Source organism: Solenopsis invicta, chromosome 14 (genome assembly GCF_016802725.1).
Source record: "Solenopsis invicta isolate M01_SB chromosome 14, UNIL_Sinv_3.0, whole genome shotgun sequence".
Lineage (NCBI taxonomy): Eukaryota > Metazoa > Arthropoda > Insecta > Hymenoptera > Formicidae > Solenopsis > Solenopsis invicta.
Window position 1 is genome coordinate 15,178,947 of NC_052677.1, and position 20,895 is coordinate 15,199,841.

Consider the following 20,895-nt stretch of genomic DNA (forward strand, 5'->3'; position numbering starts at 1 on the left):
ATAAGTTTTATTTTGTTGGCACTGAATGATGCGATGTGTATTCATACCGAGATATCAGCTGCATCATCGTGCAGCTCGAGACGATAAAGATGCAGGTCTTCCGTGACTCGCGTAATTACGCAGACGTTATCTATAAATTCGCTTGTTACGCGGATATTTATCTGCGAAAGAAAATAGGTGGAAAATACTGTCGGTGCGAAAGAATGAATTGCGGTGCTGTACATGCAATAATAATAAGATATTTTTACGGGACGTATCGATTGCGCAAGCTGTCCCGGCGGCTATGAATGACGAGATCACGTTCACCATCTAATGATCTTTAATTAACTAGCAATTCCGAAGTTACGCGTGTCGGTGGGAGGCGGCGATTCTGACTTGTGGAAGCTCGCATCCGTCATGCCTCATTAAATGCCTAAACGATAGCCGTAACTCTCTTGAATTCCATTTGCAGTCATTAATTTACGAACAACCTTGCGGGAGAATATTTTGCTCTTACATCACAAGCTAATTCCATTCGTTGTACTGTTGATAAGTGTACAGGTAGATAATGTAAAAATATTTGAAAGTGGAACGAACGGTAATTATACATTTCAAATTTACATAATTTAAATAATCCAGTTATATCGCGACAATTGTTTGTACCGGTTGTATTTCTTCTCGAGATTTACGAGTCTTGCGGGATATTGATTGGAGGAGAAACGAGAGCGAGCGTTTCCTCTCGCGCGAAATCGAGGTTAAGGCGGAACAGGTTGACACCTTGATGGGGTTTCGTAATTCTACGTCCTCTGCGCTTTCGGGGAAATGACGAGCGCGAACTTGCGCAAAAGTATCGCGGCGGCGGCGGTTTTGCAAGGCGACTCTCGCGAAAGAGGCTGCCGCGTGCGATGCGTATCCGCACGAGATAGAAAGCGTGGGCTCGCGAAGGTACATACGTACTGATATATATTTTGTAGACCCACGCGCCTTCGCGAACGACATTCCTTTCGAGATGGAGTCGCCTCCGGAGAGCTCTCGGCCGCGCCGGAGCGGGACAAGTTGATGCCCACGTATACGTACGCGTACGCGAGGAGAGAAACAGCTGTCAAAGACCGAGCGCGAGCAATGGCAAAGAAACTGTTACGATTAAAATTCCCGGGAACGAGGATACGCGCCGCGACGACCTACTTCGCGCTTCTCCTTCGTCCCTGCGATCCAGCCGCGCGGGAAACGTTACCGTACTGCACTTCCAAGGTTCATTTTACGTATCGAACTGACAGTATAGAGAACGTTACAAGTTCTGTAGCTAGAAATTGAGCAAGACGTCAAGAAAGATGCGTGATATCGCGATGTTGCTATATTTTTTTTAGGAAATTACAATATTTTATAGCACATTTAAAAATATTACATATTTTTAATATTTTGCAACATTAACATTGTCGTATGTGACATTTGTTTAACAATTATAACTTAGGATTAGAATGTTGTAATAGGTCAATAAAAGAAGCATCGTTCGAAAGTTTTTACATGGGATTCTCAGAAGTGGCTCGTAGATTATGCTCGTAGTGAAAAAAGGCTCGCTACTTTTCATAAATTCTCAAAAACATAAGACTTCTTTGTAATATGACATAAGCGTCACGCGAAACATCCGTGTAGTTAGTAACTTAAAAAAATTCACTCACCGCAAACGACCGCGGTGTGCGGAACAGGCACGTTGAATCACTCACCTGCAACAGAAAAGAAGAAAAATGTTAGCCGTGAAATTTAGATATTCCTCGAAGGAATTCAGGAATTTCTTCGTTTCCGCCGGAATAAAAGTAGTCGTTAATAACTGACTCAACTTGGTCAACGTGCAATTTTATCTGTTAATGAATGCGGTGGCAGGTCGATCGTAAATACACTTAATTATTACTTTGAAAACCGCAAAGATATATGTGGCAATTAATTTATAGCTATATAGAAGTCACGTGGACGTTTTATCTTCCTAGTAGTACTTCGTATTCGGAATATTATATTTGAAATAAAAATCATATTCAATTTTCAAAATAAGAAGCACTTATTTATTGATCTGATAGAAGAAAGAATAATTAACTGATTATATTTTAATGTTAATTAAAAATGTCTATTTAATTAATTTTATTAATTGAATTTAAATTAGATTGTATTAAAATCATTTTAAAGCTGTTTCGCAAACGTAGCTATATTATCTTTATCCCGAATCGATCTATGTGGCCTTTATGATTTACGCATAGACTCTTTTGGATTAGATTACACATTCTATAATCCAATCTCCGCATTAAATACGGAAACACCTTCACCTAACGACCGAAGCATGTTGCAAAAAAATAATGCTGTACGTTAGGTGTCCGACTACTTTCTCGGATTACTACTGACACCTATGCGACAGATAGAGATCAAAAGTGTACGTATCGATAATGCCATGGATATGTGTAGCGAACATGATCGCAAAAACGCTTCATACGTCGCATTTTGTGAAACGACGAATCAATAATAATTAATAGCTAATAGCTGGCCGTAATTATAAAATGAACCGTAATTATATAGCGCGAACTATAATTACGCAGCGCGATAATTATTTTCGACACATCGATAACTTTCTTATCTCAGGCGCATCGTTCACAAAAATACAATGTTGCTATGGAAATTGACGTTCATTAATTTTCGCAGGCGCGAACTTTTTATCAGACAGTCTTCAAATTGTCTCTTTTTCCTACCAAATTAATTTTGCGTTAATGCAGCATAATTCAAAATCGCCATTTCAGTTAATTTAAATGGAGAGACGTCTAATATATGAGTCTGGTTTTTCCGCGATCTCATTATCCGTAATTATATCTTGTGCTAATTGTCATGTCTCGGGGAGACGTTTAAGACCGACGACACGAAGAATCACTTATTAAATCTTAGCCCATTAATTCCGCACGCGGAATACCGGTGGCTGAGACGAGCGGCAGCCGAGGACCTTTGTAAATCGCAGAAACGGCGCACGGGTGCCGCGCTCAAAGCGCGGAAGTGCCGGCACGCATGATCTCGTAATGTTCGTCGTCGGGGTGCCGGCAACCACGCACGTGGACAGTCCACCGTGGATTTGCATAATGAGAAATTATATGTGCGCCAACAGCGAGGACACCGTGGTGCGCGAATGGAAACACATACGCACGCACGCGCGCACGCACGCACGCACGCACGCGGCCGCACGAGAGTATAATGATCGTCGGTTATTTATACCGCCGTTGACCTCTGCGGCACCCCATGTGCCGCGTGAATTACCACGCGAATTCAGTGAACGCTATTTCTAAGGCAGTACAAGAAAGGATGTGGACATTATGGGAAATACACGTTGACCGTTCCCCGTTAGTCACTTTCAAATTTGCCATATGAATTCTGTAAGGTGATCTCGTTGCCTGATCTCAATCTTTCCAATTGATTCAGTTGTCTGATCAATCTATCTTTCCTTTGTACTTGGGAAATAAGATTAATCGACTTAGTTTCTTGATCAAGTTTACAGAGATATGACAAATTGTTTCGCAAAGTTTTTTCCTCTAATTAAACACATTAGCTCCTTTTTCTTTAATCATTTTCAAATAAAAATATCAATATTCAATATTACTCAATCAACCACGTGAAAGCAAAAGCATTGTGCGGTAATGCTTGCGTATCTTTAATCGATTAGATAAAAAACAAGTATCGATATTTTCAAACATCTTGGTTGTATGCGAACACGGTGCACGCAAGGTGCGTGCATGCCTGTGTCCGCGCAAAGAAATCGCACGTTCGACGGGAACGGCACTTGCTCATGTTTACCGGAGCAACTCTATTAATTACTGTTAATCGTGGCAATTAATCGCGCGACGTCCCGTGCCATCTCCAGATGAGTTACTACATCGAGCACGATGTAGCCGTAGCTCACTGTCATTGGCGTACGAGTTATCGTTTCTTATCGGGACCGTTACCACGCCCTGCATCGGGTCTTCCAACCGAGTCCTCGGGACGATGTTACAACCACTCGCATGCTCGTTACAACCCCGTGTCTTTCATAAGCTGTCACGTCACGAACGCGCGAAAACTCGTGCAAGAGCGAGTTTCCGATCTGGAAATGTGTATGCGCGTGTAAACAAGAAGCAAAGAGTCCAATAACTAACTCATAATTTATTTAAATAATTACGCTTGATATTATCCTTATCAATAAGAAATTTCTATCGACCATTTACAATTTACGATCAACATTAGTGTAGAGATCTCAAAATTGATTATGGAAAAGATTTCTCTGAAATTATCTCTAAAATTATCGGTAGCCACGCAGGAACAATTGCGGTGAAAAATTCAAACGTTTCTTTTAATAAACCGGCTGCGTTCGGCATCGCTGATGTCCAAACTCGCGCGCTGGCGTTACGCGAAAGCTCGAGCGTACTTCTCAAGGAGTTCCAGTAGGCACGTAAAACAGGTAATTCGCGTCCCGAGACACACGAACTCGTTTCCCTTTACGTCTATGCGCAGATATGTGCGCGCGCGCGTACATACACATGTGTACACTGCAGTTGCGTTTACCTTCTCGGCCTTCCCGTGCGTGCTGCAACGAAGGGAAAGAAACGGGGGAAAAAAAGATTAAAAAAAAGGAAAAAGGAAAAACGGCGAGTCGAAGGACTCGCGCCGTGAAAAAGGAGAGCGCCGCAAAGTGGAGTAAATGTCAACGGTTAATTGCGAGTGTGCGATGCATGCACGCAGTGTCCTAGAACTGTCGCCAGCTGCACTTTTCATCTACGAATTCTCGAGCTAATTATAATTAATGTTTACTTTAAGATAATTGGATAGTAATTTCCTCTCTCGACTATGTTTGTTTTTCAACGAACACTGAACTGTGCGACATTGAAATTTCTTTGCGGAATCTAATGAAACTTATTACGAAATATGAACCTTTTCTTATACGTCGTTAATTGCTCGCATTTATATTTTTTTATTCTTATGCAAATTTTAAATTTATTACAATCGTTTTTCACTGTTTGTAACTTGGGAATCGCTAATAACTTGTACGTTTTGAGTGAGAAAAAAAATCAGTGAGGGATAATAGCCACTTTTTAGCCAAGAAGTTAGCAGATAAATGAAAGCGGCGACAGTCGTGAGACACGCTGTACATGGCTGGAATAAATTCTTAGGACCCGTTTTGCGGCTCGTGGACTGTCCATAGACTACTGTAAATCAATCGGCTGCGGTTTTGCAAAGCGGTCGCGGTTCTACGGCGTTTAATTATACCATTATTCGCTGCCGCTATAGTCCGCGTGACGAAATGACGAAGCGTACGATCGTGAATGGGAACTATGCGCCGCCAGATACGTTTCGTCGGTGATTAATTTCTCAATAAAGTAAACCTAGTTATTTCAATCTTTCGATAAATAGCTAAATTACTTGCAATTGATTGTAGCAAGACTAAGCTACGATGTTAATTTTTATAATGAATTATTTAATGAATTATTTAATTTTACTAATTATTTGCTCTGTATGTCTTTACGTTACATATAATTTTACAGATTTTATATTTTCTTACATAGTTTATCTTCGTTCTTTCACATTTTATTTTTAATTATTAGAAAAATTAATAAATAAAAATAAAAATAAAATAAAAATATTATTAAATTTATAATTAAAAATAAAAATAAAAAATTAATTAAATTTGTATTTATCATTGCATATCTAAAATTATAGTTTTCATTTTGCAATATATTTTTTAAATGGGTTTTTAACTATATCCATAAGTGGAGTAATCTTTGTACGTAATATATATATATATAGCATTACATGGAAAATGCATCTTTTTCATCATCGTGGCGAGATCCATCACTCTCTGACCTTTCCGCACACAACAACGTGTTTTCTAATTCATTTAGAGGCTTGCCGATGTGTGCTCACACGTTTCTTGCTTCTCCCCGGCGAAATTTTCTGAGCTGCAAAGTGATTTCGCCGACCGGCAATTTTGTCGTAATCACTTTCTTGCGTGCGTACGGAGAGTCGCGTTATCGCACCGATGTGTCCGAGCTGATATATAAGATGGACAATGGCCACCGGTTATTATCCCTTCCCGAATGCAATTCGCATAGGACAATAATGGAAAGCGTCGTGCCCTCAAGCGTGCAAGATAGTGGCTTCGATAATTAGAAGAAAGTATTTGATTGCTCGCCGAATAAGACTGTGGCATTATTAACGTTATTCTTAAAAGTAGCAGAGGTAAATTAAATTAGCGAATGTGAAATAAATTTTATGTTAAAATTTCACTCTCAGCCTCTCTATTTATAATAACTTTAGAGTTATCGCTAACGTTTAATTTGTAATATATCTTTTAATATCCTCAGAAATGTAATATTTAAGTTTTGAAGTTTGTTAAATGTCATTTTTTATTAATCCTCTCAAATTGTACTTGCTATCCATTAGCAAACGATAAGATATAAATTCCATCAAAATTATGGATGCAGCGACAGTTGCTTAACCAGAGTTCCGGAAACCGTGTGGCTTCAATTAATAAATTGACGATGGTAGACCGCCATACATCGCGGCGACCGTGTCGCATTTGGAATGCGAAACCGCGTGTGCATAAACGCGTAAACAATTACGTTCGCCGCATAAATCGTCAGCGCTGGTACATGATACAAGTAACTTTACGATAACGAAATTCTGCGCCGCGTCGCGCTGAATTTATAGCCGAAGGATTCGCGTTCTTTTCATTCCGAAGGAGGCAACCTTGCAGTGTACACATCACGTGGGTGTGGACCTAAGACGAGTTCTGAGCGCGGCGAGACGCGATATTGAGAGTTGGGCGAGGTCGTGGTAGGTCGTTCCTTCGGCTCGTATGCCGTGCCGTCGAAGGTAAAGGCGTTCTCACATAAAACGAAGAGCGGAAAACAAAAGATATTGGGTCATTCCATCTTGGGTTTTTCCGTTATACGAGCGACAAAGCGATTAATACCGCTTGAAGATAGACTATAGATACGCAATGTAAGGAAGCATAATGCAAATGTAACTTGTATATTGAACGTAAATTAAAAATTACATTTCAATAATTAGCAATGATCTTTTAATTTAGTATCTACATCTAGCGTGACGTTTCATTAATGAAGGAGAAAATTTTCCGTCGACTGAAATGGAATTCCCAGGCCATCTTTTTTCTCTTGCAATGATTATTGCATTGTACTTCTGTATGTTGCTCGTGCAGAGCGACGAGGCGCTCAGTCAAGTTCACTGGGTTAATGATTATCTAACATTTTCCCATTCTCGCGTTCACAGGCCATTTGAGATATTTCAGAGGCATGGAAAAAGTGATAGATCGTTTCGGTTTCTTCGATTAAAACGTTCTTGAGCAATGAGTTAGTTAAACGCGGGTAACCTTTCATTCATGGCGCGTTTGACACGTAGATTTCATAGAGATGGTGTAATAACAGACTTACGGTGTTGTGTTTGAATTAACTTTACAAAAGACACTAGTTATTATACGTACTAGTATTATAATTACTATAGTTTCATAAATCATATAATCTTTTCATTTGCGAGTATCCTGCAGCCAAGTGGAAACATAAAGTCTTCCTCACTAGTCTCGTAAACACCGTCTGTTTTGCAATCTGTATTTATGAGGTTCATGAAACTCTCCTTTAGCGTTAATGTGGCTACAAAAAGGATTTAAGTAAGAGTAGTGCGAAGCCCCAGGCAGGTTGATACTCGCATGACGGTACTAAGCCATGAATAAAATATTATAGACACTATTTTTATGCTTTTTCACTCTCTCTCTTTTTCTCTCTTACGCACACACTCTTCTACGTTTCGCTGCCAATGAATTGCTTAACTGAGGCACATTGGGACGAGACCATGGTAAAATTCTTCATGCGGCGAGGGAAGAGGGAGGTGGAGACGCGACACGTGAACGGGCTCGGCTTTCCACATTATTTATCTCCGGCCGCTTTATTAACGTCCTTCCACCGCGGCTTATTAAATAAAGCAATTCCCCGCGTAGGTGACCTCCGACCTCGGCCGGCGCAGATCCCGCAGAGATATCGGTTTCGTTTTCACCGTGACGCAGTCGTGTACACCACACGGCTGCTTACGTCGGTGTACACGCAAGTGTATGCGTGCGTTTTGCGTATGTATATATTGCGTGCATCGAATATATCGTCGATATTGCACCGCGGGCAGAGGCGTGGCTACCGGTACAGGTACAAAGTTCTTTTCTTCAGCGAAGAATATAAGGAAAAAAAAAAAAAAGATGCTTGCAAGGAAAAGGGGAACACTTCGAAATTAATAGAATTATTACGTGTACCACGTAACAATTAACAATTTAATTATATTCGCTGATTGTTTCAAAAGTTCCTGTGGTTTAAATTATTTAGATATTCGCAACTACGTTGCGAAGATAATTACATATTTATAAACTTGGTATTTTGTGTTCGTAAAAAATTTAGAGATTCATAGTAGAAAGTTATGGTAGTTTTATGAAACATATTGTGGTGCATCGACTACTAAATAGTTTTCTTCGTGAAGGAAGGAGGAATCATAGCGGCAATGCGAGAGCGCATGCCTGTTTATACGCGGTTATACGCGGTGAACGTCGGCGGTTTACGTTTGCGGTTGTGTGTTTGCCGGTGCATCGTTGAGCAATCGGTGTATACATTAAAGTTCCATTGGTAATGTGTGTATAATAATATTAATAATATGTATACAGTAATAACGATAAGTATACACGCGATACTCGTAACACCTTTAAAATATGTAATAATCGTAATAACGCTTTAAGAAGAATATTAAAGTAGTGAAGCAATGAAAACTCGAATATAACATTTCTGCAATGCGCACGTTACAGTGTTCTGGGTGAAATAAATTTTTTTTTCATGCGACTCAAATTTTTAAATTAAAAATTTTCCGTTTTCGTCGTTCGGCTCGATTTATTCCAATAAATTTCTTAATCAGTCTTCTACAATTCAATAAAAAAAAGTGTGGTTAAAGTTGTTATAGTTCATAGATAGTAGTAATAATTTTTTATGTTGCGGAATCGAAATATTAAGAAAGAGAAAAATATAAAGCTTTAAAAAGCTACTAAAATGTAAAATAATCTAATATTATCAATAACATACTTATTATTTTTATTATTCAATTGCAAAAGAAAATCGCGCAAATTTGATTGATTCTACTTGCTTTTGTCTAAGAAAACTGCATCGGCATCAATTTACCATATTTTACATATGACATTTTATTTTACTCGGTAAAATTTTGATAATTACTCCATTTGAATCAAATAATTTTTTCTTTCTGTATCACGCTTTTGAAAATAATTTTCTCATACAATTTGCATGATGTAATTGTTTTACTTCGATGCATAGCTTTTTTGTCATTTTCGACAAATTGAAATTATTCTTGGCACGAAAGCAAGATGATTACTAACGCTATCAATTAATTAGTATATTTTAGCGACACAGTGGAACCACTTTCTACATATGGGAACATATTGAATCGAAAGGGGGCTGCTTGCAAAGGTCTTTCTGCGTAGATACCTCCTTCCAACCTGAGTTACTTGTCAGTGTCAGTCATTTTTTTTCGGAGCGAAAAGAGCTTTGCGAAAGCAAGACACCCTGCATAACGAGTATTGCATTATGCGAACGCGCGCTGCAACACACGGATCGTGCCGTCGATCGCGGCGTGTGTGCACAACGGATCGACTTTGTATAGGTTTTGCATAGATTTAGGTGCACAGGCATTAGCGTGAAACACCAACGTGCGACTACAGTTTAGACGTGTGCGCTATCACACGTGTTCCGCGTACATCGCGGTCGATACCGAGTGCAGCGCACGTGATAGCGGCACCGGCAGACGTGTGTTTACGCGCGGGCAGGTGCATGTGTGTGTCGGCGAACGGCGTGCTGGCCCCGCTGCCGTTCCGCAGGTGAAGGCGATATTGAAAGTACGGTTCCGTTTTGTATCTCGTGAATTTGCAGCGTGTGAACGGTAAGCCGAGCCGGAGCCGAGCCCAGAACTGCATTCGAGAGCAGTCGCCGGTCCACGACGATCGCGGCTGTAACTCTCTCAGCGAGCGATAAAAAGAGTTCCGCAGATAAGTAAAGCGCATTTCGAAATTTGCGTTTGGCGCGAATAATCGTCTTCTACGCGGGACGCGGACCAGCGCGTCTTGCGGCTGGTTACGAAAATATTACGACGTTTGTGTAGGTGGAATAAGATCGTACGTAATGAGGAGAGAAGGTGGTCATAAAAGAAGTAAAAGGCAAATGCTAGCAACCCTGCAACCTGTTGCTCAATTATTGCCAACATTTAATACGTCACTAAGTAGCTTACGCGACTAGCAAATTATATAGAGATAACCGTTTAAGAATTTCCTTAGCAAATTCGCATCGTGCAATCGTACGTCGTATTAAAAGTTTACTGTGCATCGCGTTGATACCCCCACTGTTGGAACTGCTCTCGTAAAATTAATATTATATTCTCCGCGCGTTTATCTCAACCCCGTTCACGAAAACCATATGACGTTTATTGCGTAATATGCTTGCTCGTTATCCGGCAACATCGAGCAAGTGCAAATATATCTCTTGGCAATTTCACTTTCCCGGAGTTGAAACATTCGGCAAAACACGCGCCGTAGATATTGTAATTTATACGATTGGCATAATAATATTCACGATACAGCTCAAACGAGAATGGAAAACCCTCGGCCGTAACGATAAGGCTTGATAGTAGTCATTGTCCTGAATTCCTTTCGGTTAAATGTGAGGTTTCTCCGTGCTGGAGGAGGGATCGGCTACGCCGCAAAACTGATGCAAATATTGTCAGACTGCCGGAAGACTAGAATGACATATGATAAGCAGACAATCGTAAAAAAGCGAGCAATCCATATACCGTGATTTTACAATTTAATAGAAATAAATTACTGACTTCTAAAAAGAGTAAACTAATCAATGTAATTTTTTAATTAACATCTACTATTAATAATAATTGAATTTAGAAAATTTTTATGTTTTAATATGTTATATCTTTTTTTGGTGTTATACTTTTGTAAGAAACTACAATAAATTCGATAAAATTTACATCCGAATGTACGTATTTAATCAAATATTTAATTATCTAGTCTAAATGTTCTTTTGACATCTTACAAAAGAATTAAATATTTTTGTGAAAATGCTTTGTCGAAAATAAATGCAGCTCTTTTGCCGATAGAAACGCGTTTTTTCAACTAATAGCCGAGAGCGAGCAACGGAATAAGCTATGTTGCCATCTGTTAATTCTGTGTCACCTACAAGCGCGAGCTATTCAAGTGGCAGCAGGTATAGTTAATCCAGCATTAAGCTTATGACCGGATCGCGGTCCCCGCACGACTTGTAAATCTCACATTTTCTCGTTGACAACGCTCGCGCCGCCGAGTTGGCATAACGACTCGTAAATTATAACCACGGGAAAATTCCGGATGTCTCTGAGAATTATCGCTGTGTCTGAAGATTATCCGATTAATCTAATTTTGATTATACGATATTATTCATTTAAATATATTATTTTATTTTAAATATTTCGTCTAACTAAATCTTAAATAAAGATCTTCATTTTATTTTAAATAGTAATATTAACTTGATGTAATTATCTCGAGATAAAAAATTAGAGGTCTTGATTGTTTTATACATGTATTTGTATTAAATTTAATTACATAATATTTTTTAAATTATTTAATTTTTTATTATCTATAACTAAAAAATTTATTAATGTCCTAGGAATCTTATTTTTGTTAGGAAAAAATATGCACCAAATTAATAAAAAATTGTTTAGACATTATACAGTCATATATTCAAGGACATTATTGGAACCTCGAAAGCTACATCTAGAAAAACACATATAACGAAGTCGTGAATTAACATCGCGAATTAGTTGCGGACTTTTGCCTTGAATGTCTCGCTTTTTTCTCGTGCGATAAAACAGAAATATTTGTCCGGTCCGAAGGATAAAACACGAGGACAAAACGAATGAAGACTAAAGACACTAAAAGAAATATATTCACTAGCTCGTTCTTGTCGAACTAAGCAAAATCTATGACAAATGAGGCGGTTTAGTCATGTAAATTTTTCGTCGCTGAAAGATCGTATTTTAACCTAGTTTTTAGTAAGTACCTAGTCTTATTTATATCTTTAACGTTGTATATTTTTCAAAGTATCTTATCATGTTATCACGATCTATTTTTTACATTTGTAAGTTTTACAACTGTACATTTGTTTAGAAAACATAAATTCCGCAAAATAAAAAAGAAAACATTTAAAAATGTCGAAAAATATATATAAGTATCTAAACAAATAAAATATGCATACACTATAAATATAATTAAAAAGAATCAGTGGAGAAACATCGGTCGTCTTTCTTTATCAATCCGCGAGAAAAGTGGCGCCGGGCATGTGAGTCATAATCGAGAATAGATCGAAGGATAGATCGGTGGATCTGCGACGAATCCATATAGGGTACGGACAGGTCCTCGCGAGCGATCGGTGCCACTTATGGCAAATCTTAAGAATCCACTTTCGATTTCTGTACGGTCGTGATCATTCGCGGCATATAAACGGAATCTTGTTGTGTACAAACAGAATCTAGCCATGTATATGAGTTTTACGATCTGTGTACAAAAGCGTATGCATACAGAGAGAAAACAAGAAAAAGAGGAAAAGAGGAGGAGAGAGAGAGAGAGAGAGAGAGAGAGAGAGAGAGAGAGAAACAGAAAGGTAAAGAGGTCATCTTTCTCGCGTGCTAGTTTCTTTGTGCGGGAGCGAAGAGTCTTCTTCTCGGCTCACCGCCGCCGCTGCCGCCACCGCCTCTCTCGATGAGATATTACGAAATTCAGCATCTTTTATTGCGCACCGTAGGAGTCAGATTTCCCTTCTGAAATAACGTTCCTTTCCTGCATCGCGATTACCTTCCTGCTACGTCCCGTATTCCAATGTCGCCGATAAGGCCCGCGTAAATCCGCGGATTAATCGTGTCGAACGGTGCATCGTTGCTCCGTGTTTCTTATTCGCCGTCCTTTGCAGCTTCTCTCTCTCTCTCTCTCTCTCTCTCTCTCTCTCTCTCTTTCTCTTTCTCTTATTTAGCATTACTCACAACAGCGTGAGATAATAAATCGGGAAAGGTGAGCTCTCTCTCCTTATTTTTTGTTTCGTGAGAGGGATAGGGAACCAGTGGCAATATTCTACTGTGTTTGATTTATGTTTCCTTGATGATGTATTTGACGCATTTACAATATATAGCATGTATAGTTGAGAAGGCTTGATCGTTCATTTTTTCATCATTTTTAATAATATAATTAAATAAATGCGCATTTTATTCTACTGTTTCATCAGCAAATGATGATCTGGGAAGAGCTAATGGAAAATTACCTTAGTCTAAGATTGCATCGCGTTATGAAGTATTAAAATAATCTTTTGACACAGCGTTAAAAATCAATTCTACAGCAATTATATTAAGAATAAACAATTAACAATAACTAATAATATTTTAGTAATTTTTTTGTCCTATATGCCATCAACAATATTTTACGTAATTAATTTTTTATTGTACTTTCCATCGAATTACAATCAAAAAATTAATATAAAATAAAAATTTTTAATTAATAATAAAATTATTTAGTTAATAAATGAAATAAAATAAATATTATATTAAGTATACAATTGAATCGGAAGGTTTTATAATAAATCTGAATTTTCGAGCAGAAAGTTTTTTTGTCACTGACATCACTCGTGTCGAGCTGGACGACTGATGCGATCAGCATCACCAAATACGAGGCTACACCTTGATTAACATCCAGTCGGCGCGCACCGTGACGCGTCATGTGTACCAGTAGGGCACACACGGCGATCCAATCGTTGGCGCGTTGCATCCAACCGTGGCCGCGGTTGTGCGTACAGGTCGTAATTAAAGGACTGATCTATCGATCCTTTCGGATCTGTCGACATGCGGGACGGCTACCTGTGCCGCGGTGCACGTGCATGCACGTAACGTACGTTTTATATACGGTACGGTACGTATGTACGTGCGTGCACGCTCTCGTGGTGCACACACGGCGGCCATATATGGTGCAGAGACGTTAGCGGTCAGTCCACTGTATGGTGGTAGCAACGCGCCCGCTACCATCTTTATCTCGGTCACGGCGACTCCGTGAAAGTGAGAGCCAGCCGAGTGAGAGCCTCCCTCTCCCCGTCTCGTGATGCCTCGCGAGTAGTACTCGCACGTACGTATTATCCGGGCAACTCTCCTCCTTCGTTTGCGTGACCGCCTCGTTTCTCTCTCTCTCACTCTCTCTCTCTCTCTCTCTACATTCCGTTCGTTCGTTCGTATATTCATTTATTGCCTTGTCTTTTTCCTCGTTTGACGTTTTTCCAGTTCCCTCTGCATCTTCCATGTGTTTCCGTCGTTTGCCTCGTTGAAGGAATGTGCATTCGCGAGAGCGCGCATTCATGTGCATTATGTCGGTCAGGCGATCGTCATTGATGTATTGGCGTGCATCGAGAAATAATGACGAGCTGTTTTGAATGTGAATTCAATTTTTATTCATACGTGAACTATTTTTCGCGAAATTATACATGGATACCTTGTTTAAAACAAGATGCATTTGGGTATAAAAAATTTTGAAATTATTTACTTTGTATTTTTTTGTCTTTTTTATTTATTACTAATTAGAAATTGATATCAATAGTAAATAAATTTCTGATCAATTCATCAGCGTCTCTTTGTCGAAAGGGAAAGTTGACTCTTTTCTCTTTTCTTTTTTTTTAATTATTAACTCCTCGCCGTTATCTGATTATCCAATTAAAATATGTCTGCAAAGCAATTAGACGATGGTCAACGGAAGAGAGTTGCGTTTTAGGCGGGTTTCACACGAATAATGTTTGCGAGTACCGTAATTATATCACATTCATAAATGCATCTCAGCCTTGGTAACTTCACGCTCGTAGTTTTCTAGTTCCTGAGAGACTTGAACAATTAAATTCTGAAATTTTTATACTGACGATTAATATTTTCAAACATTAAGAATAAGTAAAATTTCTGGTGAGTGAATTTTACCTAGAGAGTCTATAGCTCTCCTATTTGTTTTCTAAAACGACTTTTTACAATATATTGCATTTTAAAAATAGAATTTTATAATAATTCTAAAAGAAGCTATGTGTGCATTATTTAATGTTTGATCCAACTGTGAAATTAATTTCATGCGAAATCGATCTTAGCCTTGAAATTCACTCAACGTATGGATGCGGCTTGACCTTGCTTTTTCATTCTTGTTTCTTTTTGTCTCATGTCCCTTCTTCGTATTTCTCATCCTTTCATCTTTTTTTTTTACACCTGCCGCTTGTAACCTGGTCCAGTCTATCGATCAATTCGCTAGCGGATCCTTTCTCGAATATATTGCGTGCAAGTATTTTTGACTGATTACGTGTTAGCCGCATCTAATTCGCACGTTAACGCCGCGTGAAAGAGCACCGCAAAAGAATAGTCTTAATAGACCATGAAATTTCATTCACGACTGGAAACATATCGAATCGTTTTTAGTCCCCAGAAGAAATATCGCGCATTTATTGATGTATATGATATGCTTTAGAAGAAAAAAATTCTAAAATTATTTAACGAAAAATAACTTTTATGTTATTTCAAAACAGCATTATTTGTTTCTAAAAATTATTATATATATTAACATATTTTACATAATTTGTATGTACTATAATTTTTTTATTTTCATTAATATGTATTATGTCATTTATATAAGATATTTTGAAATTAATGCTAAATATTTTTTTCTTATATGAATTTTTATGCATTTTTTTATCACTAAAATAATAATAAATATTCAATTCCATATAATACAAGAGCCTTTTAGTATACATAATTAAATTTTTGGATTGATTCAGAGAGAAATTGACGCGCTGTTTATCTGTATTTTTTTGATTTAGAACGACTTGTCTGAGACTACATTAGGCTGTACCTACTTGATTATGAACGATTTGTATACTTCACGTACTAATTTATACATTAGCGAGTGCTAAATCGTGTTTTTCTTCATCTTATCTTCACTTATAGTAGTAACACGTGCATTAACAAATAATCTCTCTTCGAGAGCTTTATTTTAACGTTATTTCGAAACATCTCGGCTTTATCTCTCATCGGAAACTTTCTTCACGACGCAATTCCGTGCACATGGATATCCCCTGAGATACTGTTGATCTCTCTCTCTCTTTTTTCGCGGTAATGGGTATCTCTGGCATTCATCTGGCAACGCGCCGTTGTATCGCTGATCAGAGGCCGTTCAGATTTATGCAACAGCAACGTGACACATTCCAACATCCGACAGCGCAAATCCATTGTGTATTTGCGCGAGTCTTCTATTCTGTACATACCTAGTTGAGTAAGTATTAGGGAAATTTATTGCATCTCTATTAGGTTTATTCTTAAAACGAAGAAAGTTGATTTATTAATAGCAGTAACTACATTTTTCAAGATGGATCTCTTTTCTGCTCATAATAAGTTGTGAGTAGCTAAATAATTTTTTGTCACAGATAATCTTTAAATAATAGTTTTTTAATGGCCAGTATTCAAGCTTAATTAATTACTAATCAAAATCTATTTTTTTTAAATGTATTTTTTGCGATACATAATGGTTAAATAAAAAATAAAAAAGATTACTATAATAAAAAAAAATTCTTTTTTTTCGCATGCGCTTCCAAAATTTATATTACGTGTAACTTGGAGTACAGTGCGAATCTCAGCGGATTTGCCAGCCACATAAAAGTAAATAGTTACATCAGCGTGATCTACCACGCCTGAACATAAATCCGACCGCGAGAAAGATCGGTTTTTAAATCCGTAACGAATCCGCGATCTGGGAGCCGGGTTCTATCTCGATGAAAGATGAAACGGTTTGTTTTCCATGTTTCCCACCCCGTGACTTTTTTCTTCTTATCTCGTCGTTGGAGCGCGTGAGAAGGGAATTGTGTGCATGCGTTTTCAGCGATAACGAAATAATCGTCGGTGCCGGAGCGTGGCGTAACTTATGGCTTGTCGATTTATCGTTAGGATTATCTGGACTATATCTTCGTTAGGGTACCTGTCGGTCGCCTGGTATCGATCCGATCTACCACGCCTCGATATATAATAAGCGTTCCGGATGGGAAAAACAATGCTTTCAGTTTGCGTAACACCGCACCGCGATTTTACGATTCGGGAGCGCGGCCAAAGCGATGAGACCAAGACAGAATAATATTAATCCATTTAATAGCGGATGTCTAACTCTTACTTTTTAGCACTTTTTATTATAATTTTTGATATTTAGATGTTTATTGAAATGCTAATTTTTAGAAATCATAGATACCTTTAATTTTTGTTTTATATAATAAATTTAACAAAAAGGAAATGAATTTGGATATTTTAAAATTTAGTTTAATTATATTACAATGTAGATTAATGAAACAGTTGCATCCATTATTTTATATCTATAACATATTTATTATCACAAAAACCGTAAAAACTAATTGTTACCAAAACTAAGAATAATTTTATTTTTATATATTCGCATTAATTTGCATTAGGTGTTTATTTATATTCAACTTTAATATAAAAATCTACAAAAAAGATTAAGATAATTCCTTGTTACTAAATATTAACGATACTCATTGCTGGCAGCTGTTGAAATATTATTCTTTTTCTTCTTTCGGAACATAATGCGGATATCACGTGGAGGACTGCGTAAAACGATTGTAATATCGATAAATATTTGTTGCCTAATGGAATTTACGATTATTTCCATCGTACCCTTTCGCGCTGATAGACCGATTGTAATACTTTAAAGAGAACAATGCAAATGTACCGGCGTGTACGTTGCCCTGGAAAAGCTACATTCAACCTGCCACACCTCGCTTCTCTTTATCTCTTCTGGGAATATAATCGACAAGTCCGGAAGTAAAACTAAATATCTCCACTTTGAATAAACACATTATAAGGAAACGTGAGTAAAGAATTTATCTAATGAAAATTTATCATTTTGCTAAAAAAAAATGTATCATTTAAAAATATAGGTAACATGGACAGTCGCGAGTCTTTTTCATGATTTATAAAATTTCTTTTGTATCAGCCACTTGAAAAAATTATACGAAAAATTACAATTTTATTATAAAAAGAAAAATATTTGCTTCTGGTTGTTTTACTGCACACTACGTACGTTGATCGATCTTTCTTCATTGCACGTCAACAGTTCGCAGTGACGTTTATCTCACGATGTGAGCCTATCTTCGCTTGTCAAATTGTATTACCATTCCCATGTGAGAACAACGACGAACCATGGATTCATTAAATCGATTGCTAACACGATGAAAATAGTTGAGAACACTTAGGACGTAACTAAGGCTCGCAATTATTCCGTTCACGCGTTAATGTCTACGAGGGTGTGCGGCGATATTTTCGCGCAAACGAGGAGAACAATGCGAGTTTGCGCGGACCTTTGGCAGCCTTGAAAAGGTGGGTTACATCAGGGTCCGATCTACCACGCCTAGGTACAAGAGCGCGGGCCTCACTTCTAGGCGAGAAAAATGACGTTTTAAATCGCTCCGTTGCGAGCAAGAGCCGTACCGAGTGCTGCGTTGTGCACTGGCCAGCGCACTGCCATGAAGCGAAATGAGTTATGCTCACTGCCAGGCTATTGGCATTCGTGTCGTGTCGTAAATCGGACCTGACACCTCCCAGAATGAAATCAGTGGTTGTCAGTGCGCAACCTCGACACGGCGGCGTAGCCGATAGTTCACAGCCGCGATTTCGCAAAGCTCGCAGCAGACCGCAGCTTGCGGGTTGGCAGGTGTCCCTTGCTTAATCGCCGATCACGCCTAGAATCTCGAGCCTTTGCATTTTTTTTCCGACGGGAAGAAATATTGCGTCGCAGAATGTTATACGATATCAATAGGGAGCGAGGTCGCGAAGGGATTTAATACTAACCGGACGTTTGACAGGCTAAGTCAAAGATATCTTACATGCATTTCGTTTAATCATTAATTTTAATAGCGCCATTTGTCGCAATTGTCTCTTATTTCGAGAGTAACTACGGGAAATATTGGAGGAAAAATTAGAAAATCGCAGCATAAAATAATTATCATAATTATCATAATTAGACGAATTATCATTATGCACATAAAAGAATACTATATATGTACGAACAAGCAATATTAATTTTTTTTACTTAACGTCAATGTAAAATTGCTCGGATGATACTCGCACGAGAATCTCGCCGCGCCTCTTTCGAGATGATAACATGTATAGCGTGATAACATGTATATATAAAGAAACGTGGAAAATTGACGTTACAAGTGTCCAGTGTACGTTAACTAGCATAAGTGCCGGAAATCTCTGCCCGGCCGGCCGTACAATTTATTATCTCGGCGTATGCGTCGACGATGGTGGCGTCGAGAGTTTTGCGTGACGGTATTTGTCGTGCGAATGGATGTGTTACGAGACAGCTTAATAATATGATCGCGTGACATTTCAATAATAATACCTACCGCCATTTCCCTTTTAGTCGTAATGATAGGATATCGATAGGGCAAAAATGGAGAGAACCGCGCGCGGCGCTCGCGAACGCATGACAGAAGGTCGACGACGACGACGACGATGACGAGGAGAATACAATGATGTGTGTTTGTAATTTATCGTACAAGTGTACGCCGTTACAATACTGGCGTTGCATCAACGAGCTGCTGGAATGCTGATTATAACGTTCCGCGTACACGCGAGAACGTACTTGCAATTAATCGCGCTCCTCCTTTTGTTTTATTAACTCCTCTTTTACGGCTGGATGTAATTGAATCGATCTTTTGAAAGAATATGTAAAAAATGTGTAGTGGTAGCTTCGTGATACGCATCTGAAATTCTGAAAATATTGGCAATATACAATATTTTTATTTAAAGTCGAGTTATGTTAAATTAAGTTATATTAAATCTCTGTGATAGAAGAATATAGAAACGAAAAACTCATGTGAAACGTTTTCAAGTTTTGTTTATAAAATTTATTTTATTAGAAAGATCGAAGAGAGTAAAACAACATTTAATTATTAAAGCTGAAAATTTGGTTTTTAGTCTTTTGATTTAAATTTAAATGTGAATTTGTGGAAAAGATACCTTCCTATATCACAACAAAAAAAAATTCAACATTTCTTTTTTTCTCTCTCTTTTTTTAAATCACCAGTGAAGTCTGTTGCAACATGTTTTGACAAAACATTTTATACAATGTCAATGGTTATAATGGTACTGTTTTGCGGTTACGCGCGCGGACCGCGGAAAAATTAGCGGCACGAAAATCGCGTTGCAGCTCGCGAGAAAAATAAGTTGAGGAAAATGATAAGTTAAAATGCGCGAAGGTTTCGAGCGTAGATTTTGCTTTATGATTGTGAATCATAGTAGCATTTTGTAGCTGGGTAATCTGCAATCTTACTCAGAGATTAGCGTGGCTGTGTAAACATTGTAAAACGGCATTGCGATGCGCAAATTGCATTCGCAGAAAATTGTTGCACTGTTGCTTTTCGAGGAACAATCGTGTCGATGTTCAATCAAGGGTGAAAGATGAGTCATTACTGATATTTGCACACGTTGTAATGATACGTTTCACGTCGCGGAGTCGCTCTCGCACACCCGATAATCTGCTGACGCGAGAAAAATAACGCATATAGCGTGTTACGATAAGAATAAAGTGTCCGCCGTAGCTAACGGTCGCAGTATCCTGAAAAATCTGCGCGAACGGGACACAGTCGCATTCCACCCGTCAGCGAACACTTCTCAATACTTTTTTTTTCTTCGCACGTCAGTCACGGAAATTTCCAGAATGCCAATCGTCAGATGCAATCGCGAGATGCACGTGTCTGCAGAGCC

General features: G+C 38.3%; 1 protein-coding gene across 4 annotated transcripts in view; it reads right to left on the minus strand.

Annotated features, from left to right (window-relative positions):
• The window catches only part of LOC105207588, a 113,663-nt gene that overhangs the window by 52,001 nt on the left and 40,767 nt on the right, over positions 1 to 20,895 (minus strand). For 3 of the 4 annotated variants that reach the window (XM_039457503.1, XM_039457504.1, XM_039457505.1), the window contains one exon: positions 1,659 to 1,703. The exons of the other annotated variant lie outside the window; for it this stretch is intronic. In XM_039457503.1, the coding sequence (XP_039313437.1) occupies positions 1,659 to 1,703 (45 nt within the window). The remainder of the gene's footprint in view (positions 1 to 1,658; positions 1,704 to 20,895) is intronic. 4 annotated transcript variants of the gene reach the window in all.